General features: G+C 39.2%; 1 protein-coding gene across 3 annotated transcripts in view; it reads left to right on the top strand.

The window, feature by feature from the left end:
* Positions 1-1,753, top strand: part of LOC131051331 (uncharacterized) — a 28,459-nt gene extending 26,706 nt beyond the window's left edge. For all 3 annotated transcript variants that reach the window (XM_057985792.2, XM_057985794.2, XM_057985793.2), the window contains one exon: positions 57-1,753. In XM_057985792.2, coding sequence (XP_057841775.2) covers positions 57-1,478 — 1,422 coding nt within the window. In that variant the 3' untranslated portion in view covers positions 1,479-1,753. The remainder of the gene's footprint in view (positions 1-56) is intronic.
* Positions 1,754-20,699: the final 18,946 nt, after the last annotated feature.

Below are 20,699 nucleotides of genomic sequence, written 5' to 3'. Positions count from 1 at the left end.
GATATTCTGCTTGTAGTTTATGCAATTGTTGATCTTTACAATGTTTGATGAAGCAGTGCCACTGTTATGTATGTGATAAGCCTGCTCCATGTTTGTTTTGGGGCAAAGAGAATCCTGATAAGGATCACTGTCACTCATCAGACAAAGAAGAAAAGTGGAAAAGACAAAGGACTTTCTACAAGATGCGTGATTGTAAAGAGCCACCCAGAACTTTACAGCGCTCTTTCAATACCATACTCACATTAACTGCAACGAGGACCACAGTTCCTGTAAGCCGAAGCAATCAAGCAAATGCAGGGGCAGTGTCACCTCTTCAGCTGAATCCTAACATGGATCAACAGAGATCTTTGTATCCTACAACTATTAGAAACTGTGCTGCTAATAAGGAAGTGACACCTTCCCGCTATACTAAGCATGTGGCCAACCAGAATCCAAGAGTTGGCCGGAGTAGAAGCAGATTTACAAGCCCTTACCGGAGAGATCCATTAAATTTAGGCTCTATTGGGCATGGAGGCTATGTCAGAGGATCAAATGGAAGTCGATTTTCTGCAGATGATTTGCAGAGACAGAGAAATTGCTTCAATACATTTGTTACAAACAATAACAGGCCAAACCCTCTGGATGCCTGTTCTATTACTCAAACACAATCAATAAACATCCATTCTAGTGAACAGATACATGCCAATGATATGCTACAAAGAAATGTCAGTTGTCCTCAAACCTCTGTACTTGATGACATGAGTAAGCTGTGGGATTTCCTGCTGGGTGCTGATATAGAGGAAAGCGGCACAATTCAGAATGATTCTTCTAGTGATTTGAGTCTCAATATTACATTAAACCCTTCTAGTTCTAGCAATTCAAATGCAACAAATGTCACAATGCAACCTAATCCATCCACAGAATCATTGGCTTCTTGTGTTGATTCAAACCATGAGCTTCAATTATTACCACAATCTAGTTTTTCTGTGGGAGTTTCTACCGCAGCTGAGAATATTGTTCAATGGCCGCACACTCAAAATCCTAGTTCAACTGCTACAGAGCAGAGCGCAGAACCTGCCTCTTACTTCAATTATGACTGGCTTCATGAAACTGCATATCCACCACTGAATCCTGTAATTGATCCATGGCCTCAATTTGTAAGTGAAGTGACATCCACAGGTCACACCTGGAATTATGTTGCTTCTCAGCCTTCTACTAAAATCAACGAATCTGGAGTCTCGGTGAACATAAGTGACCAGAATCCAATCAAACATAATAATGCTGAAACAGGCATTCTTGCTGCACAACCACAACAGGCAGAGTGGGCAATTCCTCAGGTACCCTATCCAGATATAAGTAATACTGCAGGGCAAATTTGTTCTGATCACAGTTTTGCTACATCCTCATCATCAGCTCCTGCATTATATGTTGATCTGAACAACTCATGGGAGACATTGGCAATGAGGCAAAATCCGAGTTCCTACTTTGAATGCACTTGAGGATAATGAGATTACCAACAAGGGTGTTCACTATTATAGTATCATCTAGTCCAAACTTTTTGCCAACTTTTCCATTAACCATGGAAAATCTAGTAACTTCCGTAGGATTTATTCTGCTGTGAAATTGCATTGTAAAAAAATATACAAGAAGTTATTGATCATACTTGTACAGTAATATCATACGATGAGTAGTCCCTATGTTTTTTCGTTTCCCACAAGCTTCATTCTAACTGGTTATGAGGAACTTTAATAAGGATCATTATCTATTTATGGAATGGCATTTGTAAACCGTTTTTTGTATTGTTCAGGTTTCTTTATTGTAGATAATGTAGTCTATTTTGTAGGTCCTACTTTTGCAATAATATTCTATTTTATTGGAAACTTACTCAGTTTGCAATAAAAAGCAAAATTCAAGGCATTAGATAACAATCACATTTGGTAATTCGGATTGTTTGATGCTGGTATCAATCTGTGTTGTGGTACTAAATTAAGCATTTGTACATTAGCTATAGTACATTATAGTTATAATTATGAATTACTTAAAATCAAAATTCTATTCTAATGTATTCTGGTGTAATATGTTCTACATTATGTAAGAGAAACGACGTGAATTTGTTTTTTAACAATGAGATCAAAGAAAACATATTTTGCACAAGGTTGGTTCTGCACTCAACCAAATATAACTTTTATAGTGTTTTCTGTCCTTCGACAATGTGAAATGTGGGATATGGTAGCTTAGTATTCTCATGACATAAACCAAGGTGTTTGGATTTGAGTCACTGATACAAATGCTGATCAATGATCTCATCCCTTGCAGATATGTAACAGCTGCTCCTTAAAGTTTGAAGACATCCAGGAAAACATGATCTCACCTCACAGTTACTTTTTTCTGTCACTTGCAACTACAGAAATTTGCACTTGCATACTATACACTACACACATGACCTTTGCTGATCAATGACTTTCTGTGGTTTGTTTTTGAATCTATGTTTGCCCTTGATGCCAGAATGCAATCATATAACTGCATATTAAAATGCTTTGAAGTACCCTGAAATCTATAGGATACCTAAATCATGTCTGTTTAGGGACTCATCAATACAGGAAGGTGGTATCTTAATCAGACTTATTGTGCACCTATCCATTGACATACAAGTGAAACATGCAATGGCAGTTTGGTCAAAAGTCAAGACCTGTAAATCTGCAAGTTTCTCACCGTAGCCTTGGCAAAGTCTAATCAGTGCAATCATGTGCTGGCTTTTTGGCTTTGCAACCTACTCACCGTCTATAGCTCCACGTATAATTTGGTGACCTAATGCAGTTTGTGAACTGTTTTGCAGCCTTTCGGCTTGCCCAGTTGCTAATGCACTTACCCTGCAAACTCAATGGTTTCATTCCTTAAGTAGCCGCGCCTTGCTACCACCTTCCATTTCGAGATTAAGCTTTAGCACAAACTGTTGTAACGTATATGTGTGCAGAAGTTTTTTTTATATTTATATTTATGTTGTAACGAGACCTACTTTGCAGTCTTGCTGATGCATAGCTGATTTGGAGCCCACCTGGGGACAACCCAAACAAAGAGATTCATTTAGACCATAAGTGTATATGTGTGCAGAAGTTTTTTTTATATTTATGATACAGATGTAGTTATGCAAAGAACACTAGAACAGAAAAAAAAAGAAGATGACTGACAACGGTATTAGAATTGAAACAACAAAACTGTATTATGCCAGATTATGTACACGATCTGTGAGAACAGATGTATGATGGTTGTGCCTTGTTACTCCTTTTTTGAATGTCTAACTACAAAGAATGGTTATGTGCTTGATATGAGGAGAGGAGAAAACATGAAGCATTGGTTGGAAACTTAGAAGCACAACGGTTCATATTCTTGTTTCAATTGCTCAGAATTGCCACAAACAAGTCATGTGGTAATGCTGACATGGAGTTATGGCGTGTGGTTTGGAACATAGGTGTTGTCTAGAATGAATATCTTCATTGATCAAATCATAAAAGCTGCCTATCAATGTCCGAGATTTGGGGTAAGATCGAGTGTTCCAGATCTTCTTGGATTAGTCATGGCAAAAGATGCGGGAATAGATTAGCAACCAGCACCTCAATGACTTGTTTACTTTGGGAAGGTACCTGACCCGCTTTAACTAAAAGAAGAGAGGGATCTCTTCTTGTCTTATCTGTTTAATGCCGATTTCAACAACTTTATCCAGTTCTGCTGGAATGTTGCCTTCTGGTTTAATTCCATTTTTTGAAGCCTTTGCAACATCTGAAGTGATCAACAGAGGTGAATGGTAATGGCGCAAGAGTTTTGCATTGAATATTGGATGCAACCCAATGTAAGAAGGTAGATTGAGCTCAACGATGTTATCTCCTCGCTTGGTGATGCTATAGATTTCGTACTAAAGTGGGCAAAGCTTGGTTAAGGTCCTGTCGGTCTTTCCTTTTTGCAAGTGTTGCTAGACCTTATCACCAACCTAAAAGGCGTGTGGTGCTTGATTCCCGATGCTTGTTATTGTATTACTTTTACTTTGCATTACCTTGTTGCAAATAGTCTGCACTTCTTGTTGAATGTGCTCAATGAATTGAACAATTTTGTCAATTTCCTTTTAAGTTGAAGTTGCTTTTATTGATGGGAGAACAAGATAAGCTAAGTCGATGGATACTAGATGTTGGAAATCGAAACAAAGTTGGAAAGGCTTGTGTTGTAGAGCTGTGCATCTAGTGTAATTACATTGAACGAGAGACATACTTTCATCCCAAGTGTAATTACATTGAATGAGAGACATACTTTCATCCCAAGTGTGTTGCTTCGTTGAATTGTATACGTTGAGAATATGCACCATCACTCTATTTAAAACTTTTTGTCAATTCATTAGTTTGGAGATGGATATTTGGTGGATTTGTTCAACCTTGTGTCTAGCATAATAGACCAAAGTGTTTTCCAGAAAATATTTGCGAATTGTTGGAGTTGATTGTTGAACCCCACAACTTGTAGAAATCACTTGCAATCAAAACACCTATCACATGCATAGAGAAAAGGTAAGATTGTGCTCTGTAATTTGAGAATTGTATTGATGCAATAATTTCTTTAGCAATGATTACAATTGCAATGATGAATCTGTACGAAAAATCTGTACGAAAAAGGAAAAAGAAAAAGAAAAAAAGAAAAGAAAAAAATCCTAGATGATAAAATTAAATTATGGTAGGTGTTCTCATCCTATGCTATGAGAAAAAACAACATATAACCTAATACTAAAAGGACACCCTTAAATTGTAATAAAAGAAAAGGGTAATTAATTGATGATTAATTAATTATTAGGCAATTATTACAAGGCTTGATGAGATAGTTATGTACAAACAAACAAATCTTTCATATTACAAAATGGATTAAGGCAATCCCCACTTAGAAGGCAATAAGAAAAGTGGTCGTGGATTTTGTTTTAGAACATATTATTAGTTTTGGAGTGTCTGTCAAACTAATCACAAACAATTCTATGTGTTGGCAAGAGACACTGTACTAGAAGAGATAAGTGCTTGAGGAGTGTTTGGGAGTTGTCATTGATGGCAACTCAGGGTCATAAGCTTCATCCGGAATATGCAGAATCATCCTACCAGAAGTTCGAAGTCTATTTTGCTCAAGTCTGGAAGGTGGAACACAATGCTCGTAAGAGTAAGAATACATTGAGTAGAACTCAATTTTGGGTGCCCATTTTTTTTTTTTGTGGTGGAAGAGGTAGTCGATTGGATGATTGGAATAGCTTATTCCACAATCCTAGCCTTCGGTATTGATTCTCGTGCAAGATTGAAGATTTGACATCTGACATTTTAGGAAGAACAAGGTTACTTGGGTGAATAGTGGTGTAGCGTGTTATGCGGAATCTTTGGGATGATTTTGTTGCTTGGTTCCGTGTTCGAGGTTGTCGAGCCGACATTTATGAAGCATATAATCAATTTGTTTTGGTCTGCATGTGTATTAGTAATAAGATTGAGTTGACATGTTGGTGACCTAAAACAAGTGATGTGGATATATAAGACCGATCTATATGATCATTTTAGAGATCGATGTTGTGCGAAGATTGTATGAAAATCTATGCGCAGTTTCATGTGCGCTATCTTTGGATTTATGCTTCGGTGTATGACAAAACAACAAAACAAAGCAGTGTGCCAAAACAATGGAAGTAAGATATTTTGTGCTTAATTGGAACTGCACTTTGGCATTTGGAGATGCTATTCATCAGTTCAAACATTCAAGTTATCATTTGTAAACACTTGTAGGACAGTGGGTCCTCCGAGGGTTGTAACCCTCTTTTGTAACTAAGTAGTGAGCTCTAGGCAGTGTGCCTGAATGCATGTGCATTCCCCTTGTAATATTATTATACTTCTAATCACAATATTTTAATATTGCGGGTCTCAATCCCACCATGGTTTTTCCCTTTTCGGGTTTCCACAAAAAAATTTCGGTGTTATGGTTTTGTGCTTGTTTGTATTGTGTTTCTGCACTTTACTTTTATTCATTTGCATCGAGTGGCTTAAGAATCAGTCCAAGAAAATTAAAAATTGCAAAACATTGATTCACCCCCCCTCTCAGTGTTCATTGATTCCAACAATTGGTATCAGAGCCTAGTTCCTCGGAGGAAGCCTAACAACTTGAGGAAGATTTGGGATAGTGAATCAATGGACTCCAGTTTATAGAAACAACACACTGTGGCACTTAAGATCTAGATACAACAAGAAAAGAAGCAAATAGCCTAAGAAGAAATTTGAGCTATGCTAAAGACTTCATTGAGTCATTGAAGGAAAAAAGTGAACACATCTAAAGAAAAGCGAAAGGAGCTTATGGACAAAGTCAAGGAGAAAGGAGATTGAAATATTGATAACCAAGTCTTAAAAGACAAGACAAATGAATGTGAAAAACTTGTTAAAGATAATGCAGTCTTCAAGAATGAAATGCAATCAATTGTAATGAAGTTGACAAAGGAGATTGAAGACAGGAAGAAGAATCGGGAAAGTTTGACTCAATCATTAAAGGATAGATCCGATGAATGTTGTTGACTAAATTGTGAAAATGATCAGCTAAAACTTGAATTGATACAATCTAAGAATAATGAGCAAGAGCTTGAAAGGCATATCACAATTTTGAGAGATGAACTTACCACTACTAATGAGTACAAGAAAAAATTCATTGTTATCTCAACTAAGCTAGATGAGATGCTACAAAGTCAGAAGAGTAGAGATGATAAGCGAGGACTTGGATATGAGAAAGGAGAAAGCTTTGGATCTGGTTAAAGAAATGCTAAACCTCATGATCAAAAGAACAAGAAATCTTCGGTAAGACAACCTAATGTTTATAAATTCAATGGTAAATGATTTGTTTGAAATAAATTTGGTCATATGGAAAGTCAATGCAGAAATAGGGCAAATCAGAATAGTTCAACATTCTCCGAACAATGTTTCAATTGCAATAAATGTGCTCATAAGTCAAATGAATGCAAAAGTATGACAAATAGGAGAAATATGAGATGCTATGCTTGTGGAAGATTTGGACACATTGCTAATCAATGTAGGTCAAGGGGAAATCAAGGTAATTATAGGCCTAATTAGAGAAACAACATTGTTTGCTATGCTTGCAACAAATCCAGTCACATTGCAAAATTTTACAGAAGTAAGAATATGAACATGAATGCTCCGACAGACAAGAACAAGTTAGATGATAAGGTCAAAGTGAAGGTTGAATAGATCAGAGAGCAGTGCAAGAAGAAATGGTCAAAAAGGTCGATTCAGATGCAGTGAATGGGTCCGCACTTGATTCCAATGCTGAAACCTCATTCGGTAACTAAGGCACTTGGCCTTAAGGGGAAGCTTTTCATGCAGATCCTAAAAACCCCGTATCTGAGATCTGTAACTACCTACAATAGGTTGCAGGTGATTGTGAATGATTGTACAGTCGATCCTGAAGGATCGCCAGAATACTTTTTGCCGATTTGAGACTCCGAAATAATATTCTTGAGATACAAAGCATCTAGAAGAATTAGGGTTGATCATTTATTATACCTAAAATTTAGGTATGCAGTGGATAAAAAGGGCGATTTAACTCTCATTTCTCACATTGTGTTCATTGCGAAAGAGCAGGAGAGCTTGGCGAAGAAGACTGTGCTGTGAACCCAGAGCTTGAAGAGATTCGACGAAGATTTCTTGCATTCGGTTAGAGACTAAAATGTATTTTCAGAGTTCGAAAAACTTTCTCTGTTTATAACCTAAAATTATGGAAAAGTATGAAGACTCCATATGCTTCGTGGTGGACACCGATCAATGCTTAATGGAGGCTGTTGAACCTAGGACAACAGGGATCATGCCCATTGGGTATGAGGTTGATGGTGATACTCTTAATGCGTATGCTCAACACCTCTTGAGCAAACCGGTGGACAAATCAGAGGGAAGATTTGGGACATATAAGGAGAAAAGCTTGAGCCTGCACTCCCAATTCACCAAACCTGAGATGCAGAGAAGAGTGAGGAAGGAAGTGGAGCAACTAGCAGAGGATACGAGAATTAAAAACGAGGCAGTTCGAAGAGCCAAAGAGAGGAACATCTTGAAAGATGAAGATATGGTCAAACCAAAGAAGACCAAGCTGAAAACTCCTTCACCAAAGCCAAGGAAAACAAGGAAATCAATACCTTCCTCCTGTGCTCAAAACCCCGTGCCACCACCAAAGCCTCAATCCAAACCATCTGGTGGAGATGAGAAGAGGAAGAAAGGGAAACCAAGAAGAGTTTATGTGGCAGCCACTGTGGAAGAGGAGACTGAACCATTTCAATGTCATGAGGTTAAGGACAGTTTTGAGGATGGTTAAGGAGATAGGATTAGTCTAATTACCGGTGTGGAGCATTCAAGAGGCAGTGGACGAAGGAGGAAAAATCTACAAGTCATGTCTTTTATTGCCGAAGTTCACTATAGAGCTTGATAAGAAGATCAAAGAGTGTGAAGGGCAACTGGACGATATATTTCAATCCTATGCCCCCCAGGCTCTTTGCTAGTCATTATGAAGCTCAGGTGATGCTTCTACTAGATAAAATCAAGAGAAAGATAAAATAGTTAGTAGAGTGGGAAAGATGAGGAACCTAATCACTCCCTGGTTGGATACTCTACTTAGCAGTCAACAAGATGCCATGAATGCACTGAATAAGAATGTTCCTTTAACCCTCAGGGGAGCATAAATGCATGCATATCTATTCAATGCTCTCATCAACATTTTGGAAAACCTGAAGAAAGGTTGGGATGATCACTTCTAGTCATTGAGGATTTATTTTGCAGACATCTTCAATTTTTTTTAAGTTGCTGTGTATACCCCTGTACATAGAATTTTGAGTGGATACATGATGCAGTCAAAGTAGGGAGATCCAATGAAGGACATCCCATCCTTGCAGCCTAACACAAACACCATGTAAGATATACCGGTAACTGGTAACACAATGCAAAATTAGCAGAAAGAACAACCGGTAACAACACAGAATACATAACTGGTAAACAATATGAATAAATCTTATAACAATTTGAAGAATTACATATGCCACATGCTGGATCGCAGTTCAGGACACAAACAAAGCTTACAACACAGATATAAGATCCGAAGATCATCCACATATCAAATCGGCCTCCGGAAACAGTCTGTTGGTTCAACCCTAATATGGACCTCAGCCCTTTCGGCTTCAGTCCACTGGACCAAAATCTCACCGGTTCTACATCTTCGTGATAATATGACGAAACTATAAAGATCCGGTCAACTACTGAGAGGGGGGGTGAATTAGTAGATGAATAATTAACTAAAATTTCACCAAACTTATTTGCAACTCAAAAACAACTCACAAAGTTTACCGGTTTAGTCACTTTAACAAATATGCAGTTGCATTGTTAAACCTTACTGGTTGACCTAAAACATCAGTGATATAAAGCAACAGATTTGAAACTTAAATATCCTTTGACCAAAACTTAAACCACTTCACTAATACTAGTTGTTTATGGTAAAAATGGAAACAACAATATTGAAAGACTAAAATAGATTCAACCAGGAAACCCTACCCTAACAACAACAAAGATCCACTAGAACATATGAAGATTACCTAAGACAAATGTAAATCAACAAAATCACAAAGATTCTACCATCACATGTACAATAGGGTTTGAATATCCATTCTTCCTATCTCCATTGATCTTGCTTGATATATTTGCTCTTAGATTTTATGTGTGCACAAGAGCTCAACAAAGAACAGAAATGTGGTTGATAGTAGGCTTGATCGCATATGAAACTTCAAATGCTAGAATGCTTGGGAGGATTGATAATGAGAGAAACATCTCCTTATATAGAAGACATTGTAAGAAATGGAGGGATAAGATTAAGAGGTGTAAAAGATAGATGGTCGACTAGGATTAGAGGGTAGATAGAGAAAATAAGAAAATAATGAGAGGGTAGGTAGTGTAGGAATTAAAAGATGAATGAAATGTGTCATGGGTAGAAAAGGCTAATGAATTAATTAAATAAATAAAGATTCATTTAATTAATAGAGGAAGTGGGATCAATTAAATAAATAAAATATTTATTTAATTTAGGAAAAAGGATAATTTAAATAAGTAAAAGTATTTATTTAAATGAGGAAAGGCTAGAAGAGGATAAATGAATTAATTAAATAAATAAAGATTTATTTAATTAATAGAAGAATTAGGCTAAAATAATTAAATAAATAAAAATATTTATTTAATTAGACAGGACAATTTTAGGTGTCTACATTTTGCCTCTCTTTGAGACAATGCAGCTTGTCGCGTTGTTTCAAAGAAGATAAGATAAATTGATACAAAGTTGCTCCAAGATGAGAATGATATGCCCCCTCGAGAGATTGGATAAAAATGTCTAAAACGATCACAGACAATCTTTTGATAAGAAAGAAAGACTAGAAATGACTGACAAGATAGCATAGAGTGACAGAGTCACGTGATAAAAGAAGACTGACACGGGAGACTAGGGATAGGGTAGTTTATAAGATAGATTACGAGGGAAATCATCCTCATTATCATCCACACACCTAAGAAATCAGAGTGCAGTGAACAGTCAACAACGATGACATTGGTGCACAGATTCGATCACGTTCACCGATATCAGAGGTCAGCAAATGCAGGAGAGCCGGTAAGTACCAAAAAACCTCCTTGTACCTTGTTGCATTAATTGTTGTCAGAAAGGCATGTCAAGTAGGGTAATAAATGCACATTAGGTATGCCTAAAAAAATAAATGTCAAGTGGGTCAAAAGACGGGAAGGTACATCTGCGTTGGTGCCAGGCGCGTCTGGGTAGGATAGGTGCGTATGTGTCGAGTTTAAACGCATCTATGGTTTTAAAAGAGTCTATGTCAGATGTGAGCGTGTTTGCAAAATGCGGGCGCGTCTATGCAGGGCAGACACGCCTGTGTAGAACAGAGGCACATCTGTGAAATGCAAAAACATCTGTGTAATATGTAAGCGTGTTTGTGTCATGAATGCACATTTATGTCTTCAAGGTCGAATCAACAGTTTTGTGATAAACATACGCTATCGATTGGATAAGCTGTTGAGAGGATACACTCAAGCAGATCCTCTAGGGAAGACTAGGATAACAAATAGGGCTAGGATTGACAATTCTGTGATAGAACATACGTTGCCAATCGGGAAACTACTCAAGAAGATACACTCAAGCAGAGGCCCTAGGATAGGATAGAGCAAGACAGTTTGTGATGAACAGGGAGTACCAAAGAAATTGACAATTCTGTGATAGAATATACGTTGTCAATTGGATTAGGCTGAAATTGACAATTCTGTGATAGAACATAGGTTGTCAATTGGATTAGGCTGAAATTGACAATTCTGTGATAGAATATACATTGCCAATTGGATAAGATACTCAAGATGATACACTCAAGTAGGTGCCCTAAAATATAGGATAAAAGCAACACTTTGTGATGAATAAGGAGTACTACTAGGATAGAGTGCCATATGATAGATATAAGCACTAGGATAAAAAAGCAGCACTTTGTGATGAACAGGGAGTACTACTAGGATTGACACAATTGATTTTATTGACTACAGGAGGACCTACCAATGCTAGAGTCACGAGAGAGATTTTCCCTCGACTCAGAGTTTGCGAGTAGAGCTGACATTTGAGGATAGAGCCATAGTTGAGGCCATGGGCTTGCGATACATTATGTATGTGCCTGAGTTTCAGGCGAACATGGGATTGCTGACTGCATTAGCTGAGAGATGACACTCAGAGACATGCACTTTTCATTTGCCGATGGGTGAGATGAAAGTCACCTTGGAGGATGTATATAAGATATTGAGGATACCGATAGTTGGGGAGTTAGTTCCATACTATCGAGAGGGAGACATGGATGCACTAAGACGAGTGTTTCAGGATCCAAGACTAGAGATGAGGGCAGGACATGTGGCTTGGGACACCATGACAACGACAAGATTGGTGCTATCGACAGTGTTGGCAGGAGTTATCAGTGGGTTCCTATGTCCAGATAGGGTGACACGAGGGTTGGCGGTGGGATGGGGTAGGACACTGGAGACATTGGTGATTGAGCACACCAGGTTTGCTTGGGAGCTGTGTTTGCTGGCACACTTGTATTATGAGCTACATCAGTTTGTATACCATGGATTAGCAAGATTAGGATGCAGAGTGACCTTATTGCAGGTATGGCCATATGAGCATCTTCTGGTGACACGACCGATACACTTTAGAAGCAGGGGACATGGGTGCAGTTATGTGTATTTGTATGATATGATTACTTCTCACCCACGGATTGGGAGGCTAGAGTACTGGCGTTGGGTTATTGATGAGGTAGACAATGTGATATGGAGGCCGTACCGAGAGTGTGAGGAGTTGAAGGATGATGCAGTTGAGCTATTGTATGTATTCCAGAGTAGGTATTTGATTGGTCGGACACCATATATCATTGAGTGGTAGTTGATTGACAATGTATGTAGGTAGTTCGGTAGGATACAATGGATGCCACGGGGTTCAGGGATGTATGCACGAACGATGAGGGATCAGGTGCATTTAGGGCCATTATAGTCTTATGATCAGGTCGTGACACAAATGCAGGAGATGGTTCCCATGCCTTGGGATATTTGGGTGGATGTGGAGGATGCAGGGAAGGATGCAAAGTACAATGCATATTGGGCAGAGCATCCATTTCTACAACTAACGGATCTAGGGGAGCGGATAGAGGGTGATGGTGGAGATGATAGTGGGGATGACGTAGGCAGATGTCGATGATAGAGGCGAGGGGCAGTGGTAGAGAGGAGGGTGGCTCAGAGGGGAGATGGATGAGAGGAGAGACATGTACATGTAGTGAGGGGCAGGGGTGGATTGCCGTTATAGGTGCCAGCAGCATAGGTTCCCAGACAGGTACAGGGACAGGGACAAAGACATGAGCAGTCACAAGAATAGGGTGAGGGGAGAGCGGATGAGGAGGATGAGCTACTATCCTTGAGAGAGATTTTCTAGGGACAGGCAGATGAGATCCAGGATCTAGAGAGGGATGCGTGTAGGCTCATGAGACAACTAAGGGACATTGAGCGGGAGAGAGATCAAGCTATTCAACGCTATACATAGGCTGAGACAACACTGAGGGCAGGGAGGCAGGCAACAGAGGACACGAGAGCTGAATACGCCTATGTTCTGCAGGTAGGGGAGGAGATAGCCTACTAGAGAGACCTGTACTATGGAGTGGTGCCACCAGATCAGTGGGCTAGGAGCTTCCGGAGACCATCACGGACTACGATGACCATTGGAGGGAGAGACAAGAGACAATTGTCTAGTGGTGGGGTCATGGGTCCTCCACCACCACTAGATAGAGGGGGTAGGAGAGATGATACTGGGGCAAGGAATTCTAGGGCTCAAACTCCGTCGAGGCCAATTGGCTCTAAGAGAGGGAGTTCATCATAGCCTTAGAGGGCTTCCTATGTATCAGTTTTTGTATCGTTTGTGTATGACGATGTAGACACCTTCGAGTGATTGTGTAGCCATATGTATTTTGACATCAATGTATCATGACACTTGTGATTATATATATATATATATATATATATGAGATGATTCATCCTTGCGACGACTATATGCATGTGTACCTATGTGATGTTGTTTCTATGTGATGCTTATGATATGGATGCAAATATGTACATGATGGAATGCAATAATTTTGTTCTTTTATGTTTTTAATATGTTATACATATGTGAATGTGAATGTATGAAATGTAAATGAATATGATAATGTACATAACTATTTATATGATGAGAATGTAAAACGTGCTAACATGTGTTGTGTGCCGGATATGGTGCAATTGTGATATCTATATATGTATGTATGAAATGTGATATGCTAACATGTGATGATGCAGGTGCAAACTACATGAAATGCAAATATTTTGGCTTGTCATCATACTCAGTCATGTGATAGCAGGCTACACGGACTCAAGAAGGACGATGGAGGTCAATCAAGAAAGGGGGATGGAAGATAGAAGATATGGAAGTGAAAGAGCTTCTTGAGCTTTATCATCATTGAGCTTTATTATGGCAAATAGGTTATGACAATCCAGATATAGGTTTGACCCAGAAAGTTATTGTACCTGTTTGCATGGAGATCAGTGTAAGGAAGTTAAGTAGCGGAAACAACTTCCTACACTAACCTTGAGAGGAGGGTAATGCAAAACTTTTTCAGATCATTACAACAGTTACAGAAAATAGAAATAGATATAATAGCAATCATACCACAACACAATGATTTACGTGGGGAAAACCCTTTCGGGAGAAAAACCCCACCCTCCAAAAGCAGCTCAATATTTTATTCAGCAATCAAAAACAGATTACAAAATACTTGCAGAGCAAGCTCTTCGCAGGAGTACCACTAATCAGAGATTCAGAGGCAACTCAATAGCCATAAGACTCTTACACACAACCTCTATCTCACACACCTCATAAATAGGAGATACAATACAAGAAACCGTCAAACGGTATTACAAAACCATGGGCTAAAACCACCCAATAAGGTGTAGCCGACCTTATCTCCCTTCTAGATGCCCTATGACATGTTAAAGCACACATCAACACGTGTCGCTCCCTTTTACAGCTCATTTATGTATTCGATACAAATTATTTTTCCTATTTCAGGAGTACAAACTTCCGGAGGCCATAACTTGAGAACCGGGTGTCCGATTGACGAACCGTTTGAAGCGCCGGAAAGCTCGCGAAGTGCTCTATCACCTTGTAACCTACTTCACCGGTTACGGCAACTTTTCAGGGTGTTTCGAAGCCTCTAAAGTCCCCAAAATTAAGTTTAAACATTTTATTGCACCCCTCCAAGATGAAAACTTTAATATCTTCAAAACTAGCTGTGACCTTGCGACGCAACTTTACCGGAATGCTTATCTAGCCAACCAGAAGCTTCAGGGAGAGTTTCGCACCATTTCGTGCTCAAATGAAAACTTACTATAAATAGTAATCTCGCATAAATGCAAGGTTGAGACACCATTTTTCCCAACAAATCTCCCACTTGTCGAACACCTTGCATGAGAGGAAGGGAATGTCAACACAATGAATCAATTGCTAGGGGCCATAAGGCCCATAGACTCTGAACACAATCTGAACTTCTCTATGCTCACAGCCTTAGTTAAAGCATCTGCAACATTCATCAAAGTGTCCACCTTAACCAGCTTCACCCTACCATCTTCGACCATATCTCTAACAAAATGATACTGAACATCAATATGTTTGGTCCGGGCATGAAATGTCGGGTTCTTAGCTAGGCTAATTGCACTCTGACTGTCACAGTAAACTGTCACTGTACCTTGTTTTATTCCAATATCCGAACACAGTCTCTTAAGCCAAATGGCCTCTTTACAAGCATGAGTAGCTGCCATATACTCTGCTTCAGTAGTGGATAAAGCAACCACAGCCTGTCGCTTACTCATCCAACTAATTGCACCACCAAACAAAGTAAACACATAAGCACTGGTGGATCTTCTGCTATCAATATCACCTGCCCAATCTGAATCTACATAACCATGGATATCAAGGGAAGTCATGTCTCCAACTGAATTACCATGATAACACAAAGAATACTCTGAAGTACCCTTCAAATATCTGAAGACTCTTTTGACTGCATCCCAATGAACTCTACCTGGATTAGACATATATCTAGAAAGTACTCCCACTGCTTGGGCAATATCTGGTCTAGTACAGACCATAGCATACATCAAGCTTCCAACTGCACTCTGGTAAGGCACTCTGCTCATGTCTTCCATCTCCAATGGGGATGTAGGACAATCTGAAACAGATAGTTTTGTTCCAACTGTAAAAGGAACACTCAATGGTCTACAATTCTGCATGTTGAACCTTTGTAACACTGAATTCACATACTTACTCTGGCCTAGCCATAGCTTTCTGTTCGCCCTATCTCTTCTAATTTCCATCCCAAGAATGTGCTTTGCTGCACCAAGATCTTTCATTTCAAATTTAGTAGAGAGCTGAGACTTCAGTTCTGAAATCATACCTTTCCCTTTACCAATGAATAACATATCATCAACATACAATGCAATGAATAAGAAATGATCACCATAAGATTTATAATAAACACAGTGATCTGATTTAGAACGTTCAAATCCCAAACTCAACACATATGTATCAAATTTCTGGTACCACATCCTAGGACTTTGTTTGAGGCCATACAAAGATTTCTTCAATTTACAGACCAAATTACTTTTGCCTTTCACCACATAGTGCTCCGGCTGTGTCATATAAATATCTTCCTCCAAATCACCATGAAGGAAAGCAGTTTTCACATCCATTTGCTCAACCTCTAAATCATAAGCAGTAGCAATAGAAAGCAAAAATCTAATGGACGTCATTTTTGCAACAGGAGAAAATATCTCACCGTAATCAACACCCTCAACCTGAGAGTAGCCTTTTGCAACTAACCTTGCTTTATACTTTTCAATGCTTCCATCTGAACCAATCTTTTTCTTGAACACCCATTTACAACCAATAGGTTTTCGTCCTTCAGGCAATGGTACAAGATCCCATGTATCATTCTTTTTCAAAGCTGCCATTTCTTCCTCCATAGCAATCTTCCAGGATTCTGCATCATTCATACCTAATGCCTCTTCTACAGATTTCGGTTCATCCACACTAGTATTCAGAGCAAAAATACATCTCCAATCATCAGGTGAATACCTTTTAGGTGGTTGTCTATGTCTTGTAGACCTTCGAACAAGCTGAGTTGGAGGTTCTTCCTCCTCTTCTGAAGATTCAGAGCTAGACGAGCTCTCCTCAAATTCTTGCCTATCTAGGGGTCTTGATTCAACTCTTTCAGGTGTAGAAGGAAGTTGAATCACATCTTCTTTTTTAGTCTGTTCTGGCTGCAATGTAATAGAAGGAGACTTAATTTTTCTAAAAATAACACTTCTACTGTGAATTACCTTTTGTGCAACAGGGTCCCAAAGCTTGTATCCTTTCACACCATAACTATACCCGATGAAGATACATTTCACAGCCTTGTTCTCCAACTTTGTTCGCTTCTCCTTTGGCACATGTGCATATGCCTCGCAACCAAAAACTCTAAGATGTCTCAATGAAGGCTTGTGACCTGACCATGCTTCCATAGGCGTTTTATCAACAAGAGCTGATGTAGGAGACCTGTTAATCAGGTAGCAAGTAGTGGCAACAGCTTCAGCCCAAAACTTTTGTTCAAGACCAGCACCACTCAACATACTCCTAGCCTTTTCCATCAGTGTCCTGTTCATTCTTTCTGCAACTCCATTCTGCTGTGGAGAATACGGAGTTGTCTTCTGCCTGTTAATTCCACAATCTTTACAGAATCTATCAAAATCATTAGAGCAAAACTCACCGCCATTATCAGTTCTCAAACATTTTATTTTCTTTCCAGACTGCAACTCAACCATTGCTTTAAATTCTTTAAAACGACTAAAAACTTCAGATTTACTCTTTAGAAAATAAACCCATGTCCTTCTACTAAAATCATCAATAAATGAAACATAATATGTGGATTTTCCAATCGAAGAGACATCTACTGGACCAAACACATCAGAATGGATAAGATCCAAAACACCACAAGTTTTATGAGAACTTGAGTAAAACTGAACGCGGTTTTGTTTTCCATAAATGCAATGCTCACAGAAATCAAAGTCAAGGTTACAGTCATTCAAACCTTCAACAAGGTTTTTATTTTTCAAGGTCCTTAGACCCTTTTCTCCAATGTGGCCAAGTCTCTGGTGCCATAACATAGTCTTCTCTGCAGGTAACTTTGCTTCAGACGAAAGAGCACCCTTACGTACCCAAAAACCATTTCCATCTGCTGAAGGTGAAACCTTCAAATCTTCCAGTGAAGTATCCACAGATTTTCTTTTTACAGAAGTGCTATTACACTCAACAGTGTATGCTTCAAGCTTATACAAAGTGCCAAACCTGACACCTCTAGCAACTACCATAGCACCCTTAATCATCTTACATCCTGTTTCAGAAAAGACTACCTGCACACCCGCATCTATCAGTTTGCTCACAGATAACAGGTTTCATTTTAATCCAAGGATATGCAGCACACCATTAATCCCTTTTATTCTACCATCAGAAAACCTGATTCTAACCTTACCTCGACCAACAATGTCTAGAGGTGAATCATCACCCAAGTACACCTTACCTCCATTAAATCCTTCATATTCAGAAAACCAATCTCTGTTGGAAGTCATATGAAAAGATGCACCCGAGTCAATTAGCCAGGCATCATTACCTGCATGAGTCACCAAAGCCACAATAAATGCATCGCCATCTTCCTTGTCAGACTCAGAATCAGAATCGAACTTTTTCTTTTTCTTCTTCTTTTCTTCTTTGCAGTCCTTACGGATGTGACCCGGTTTACCGCAATTCCAGCAAATGACTTTGGACTTTCCAGGAGATTTTGATCTCCCTTTGGATTTGGACTTTCCGCGCTTCTCTTTCTTCTTGCCTTTCTCCTTAGGTCTTCCACGAACGGTTAGGGCTTCCTTTGAGCTGATGGATACCTTCCTTCGCATCTCTTCACCGAGTAGGGCACCCACCACGTCTTCAGATTTCAAAACAACAGAAGTACTACCGATAGCCATAACAAGAGAATCCCACGAATCAGGCAAAGAACAAAGCAAGATCTGACATTTCTCCTCCTCGTCCATCTTAACACCGACGGATACTAATTGAGCCACAATCATATTGAATGCTTCTAGGTGGTCTGCAATTCGTCCACCCTCTTCCATCTTCAAGGAATACAATTTCTTTCTTAAGAAAATTTGATTTAATAAAGATTTCACTTGATACATCTCACCAAGCTTAGTCCATAGCTTCTGTGCAGAGTTCTCTTCATGGACATTGATTAGAACAGAGTCTGCCAGGCACAGTCTGATTAGACCCTTGGCTTTTCGGTCCATAACATCATACTGAGCTGCTGCAGTAGGATCTGAGGGCCTTTGGACATTCGCATCAACAGCATCCCAAAGATCTCGATCTATTAGCAGATCTTCCATCTTCAGCTTCCACATCTCAAAATTACTTCCATTAAATTTCTCCACCTCTATTCTCCCTGACGAACTCGCCATCTGAATATTCCTGCAACAAGATCAAAAAGTGTCTTCTGCACAAGCTCCCACTCAAATCTGGATTAGTTCAAAAAACCCAACTGCCCACAATTGAAACCAAAGGTGATCAGGCTCTGATACCACTTGTAAGGAAGTTAAGTAGCGGAAACAACTTCCTACACTAACCTTGAGAGGAGGGTAATGCAAAACTTTTTCAGATCATTACAACAGTTACAGAAAATAGAAATAGATATAATAGCAATCATACCACAACACAATGATTTACGTGGGGAAAACCCTTTCGGGAGAAAAACCCCACCCTCCAAAAGCAGCTCAATATTTTATTCAGCAATCAAAAACAGATTACAAAATACTTGCAGAGCAAGCTCTTCGCAGGAGTACCACTAATCAGAGATTCAGAGGCAACTCAATAGCCATAAGACTCTTACATACAACCTCTATCTCACACACCTCATAAATAGGAGATACAATACAAGAAACCGTCAAACGGTATTACAAAACCATGGGCTAAAACCACCCAATAAGGTGTAGCCGACCTTATCTCCCTTCTAGATGCCCTATGACATGTTAAAGCACACATCAACACGTGTCGCTCCCTTTTACAGCTCATTTATGTATTCGATACAAATTATTTTTCCTATTTCAGGAGTACAAACTTCCGGAGGCCATAACTTGAGAACCGGGTGTCCGATTGACGAACCGTTTGAAGCGCCGGAAAGCTCGCGAAGTGCTCTATCACCTCGTAACCCGCTTCACCGGTTACGACAACTTTTTAGGGTGTTTCGGAGCCTCTAAAGTCCCCAAAATTAAGTTTAAACATTTTATTGCACCCCTCCAAGATGAAAACTTTAATATCTTCAAAACTAGCTGTGACCTTGCGACGCAACTTTACCGGAATGCTTATCTAGCCAACCAGAAGCTTCAGGGAGAGTTTCACACCATTTCGTGCTCAAATAAAAACTTACTATAAATAGTAATCTCGCATAAATGCAAGGTTGAGACACCATTTTTCCCAACAATCAGGCAATCGTAAACAAAGAATGCCCCAGTTCACACTAGACTCACAATGTCCTCATATCCCTGGAGAAGTCATAGCATTACTAAGAGTCAATCCACAAACAACAAAGAAAAATAGGTGACGATACCCCATCCTCGCCTTAATCTCTAGTCAGAGACATCCTGGAAAAGCTAAAAGATATGTCACCAAAAAAAGATAAAATCAAAAGAAAACCAAGATCAACACCAACATCCATTGTAGTCCTCCAGTTTAGTGTCTCTTGTCACTTGTATAAGTCTATTTGATTGTGGTCACAATGTTTACTTTCACAAAAGGATAGATAGCACTGAACCATAATGTTGTCTGAGTCTATTGAAAGATTTGATTTGCTGAAGCCCATTGTTGCTGTGTCTCATCTGAAACTAACTGAATCCATGAAACTGCTACTTTATTGCGGATTGGTGATGCAAATGTTGCTTTATTGTGGATTGTGCATAGATAGACTAATTTTTTTTTGAAGAAACGATACTCTTTGGAATGTGTGA

The sequence above is a fragment of the Cryptomeria japonica genome, chromosome 11, assembly GCF_030272615.1.
Source record: "Cryptomeria japonica chromosome 11, Sugi_1.0, whole genome shotgun sequence".
In the NCBI taxonomy this organism is placed as follows: Eukaryota; Viridiplantae; Streptophyta; class Pinopsida; order Cupressales; family Cupressaceae; genus Cryptomeria; species Cryptomeria japonica.
This window is presented reverse-complemented; position numbering and strand designations above follow the sequence as displayed.